The sequence below is a fragment of the Poecilia reticulata genome, unplaced genomic scaffold, assembly GCF_000633615.1.
Source record: "Poecilia reticulata strain Guanapo unplaced genomic scaffold, Guppy_female_1.0+MT scaffold_2631, whole genome shotgun sequence".
In the NCBI taxonomy this organism is placed as follows: domain Eukaryota; kingdom Metazoa; phylum Chordata; class Actinopteri; order Cyprinodontiformes; family Poeciliidae; genus Poecilia; species Poecilia reticulata.
The window spans coordinates 1-1187 of record NW_007617356.1 but is presented as its reverse complement, the minus strand read 5'-3'; the positions used below and the strand labels follow the sequence as shown (position 1 = coordinate 1187).

Sequence of the window (1187 nt, the reverse complement as noted above, 5' to 3'; positions counted from 1 at the left end):
CTGTCCCCCCGTCGCCTGTCTCTGACCCTGTGTGTCTCCAGGGTGCGCGGCGCCGGCACCGCGGCCGTCAACCTGAGCCTGGTTGCGTCCGGCTGCGTGGAGGCCTACTATGAGATGGGGATGCACGTCTGGGACATTGCCGCCGGATCCCTGCTGGTTCTGGAGGCCGGAGGAGTTGTGATGGATGTGGACGGTGAGGACGCCGCGGCACGCCGTGTCCCGCTGCTGCCACCGCCTCACACGCCTGTCTCTGTCCAGGTGGAGACGCGGACCTGATGTCCAGGAGGATCATGGCGGCCAACAACCGCAGCGTGGCGCTTCAGCTGGTGCAGCAGATCGCCCCCTACAGGCCGGTCAGAGACGACGCGCCGCCTGCTGCCTCTGATTAAACGGTCCAGCCAGAACACAGAGTCCGACTCTTTATTTTGCCCAGCAGGTTCTCCCAGGTTCTGCTCACCAGAACCACTTCTGACCCGTTCATCAGTTGCTTCCCATCTCCCAGCAACAGAACCGACAGAACCAGATGAACCGACTTGTGCGTACGCATAAGGGCTGAAACGATTCCTCCAGTGATTCGAGAACCTCGATTATTAAAATTCCTGGAGGAAAATTGATCGACCTGCCACAAAACCTCGATAGATTGTTTTATTAGATTGTTTTATTAGATTGTTTTATTAGCGCCGTGTTCCGGCCGGAACAGGATCTGCGTTGCGTGTAGCTCTGACTTCCTCTGAGCTGCTGACGGAAGCTGCGTGTTGGCGGCATAATGTCCAATCTTCAGGTTCGGCCCGCGGGGATTTTACTGATAATTCCGGGTTTTCATGGTTTTCGGGACCAATAAACATCCTTAAAATGCCTAATATGCATACTTTGTGCCGCAGACCAAGCAGGTTGCAGCAGATGCAGCGGAGCAGGAAGAGGCGGCGCCTCACGGCCGTCTAATGAGGCGGTGAAGCAAACCTGAGTCCAGCCGGCGGCTCTGAGCCTCTCAGGGGAACCGACCCGGTTCCCCTGGAGCTAATGAAATGGCCTAAACAAAACCTGAGTAAAGTGGTTCCAGGCTGACCGGTTGAGACTTTGGCTATTTTACATAGTTTGGGTCGTTCCTGGACAGTCGGCTGAAAACACTGGCTACATTTTAAGATCTGACCTGAGAGAAAACCCAGAGATCCTGCTGACCAACTGGA

At 55.8% G+C, this 1187-nt stretch overlaps 1 protein-coding gene across 1 annotated transcript; it reads left to right on the top strand.

Annotated features, from left to right (window-relative positions):
* Positions 1 to 3: 3 nt before the first annotated feature.
* Positions 4 to 404, top strand: LOC103461595 (inositol monophosphatase 1-like; the record flags this gene model as incomplete). Its single annotated transcript, XM_008403859.1, has 2 exons — positions 4 to 193; positions 259 to 404. Coding segments are annotated over 2 exons (321 nt in total), but the record flags the coding sequence as incomplete, so codon positions are not given.
* Positions 405 to 1187: the final 783 nt, after the last annotated feature.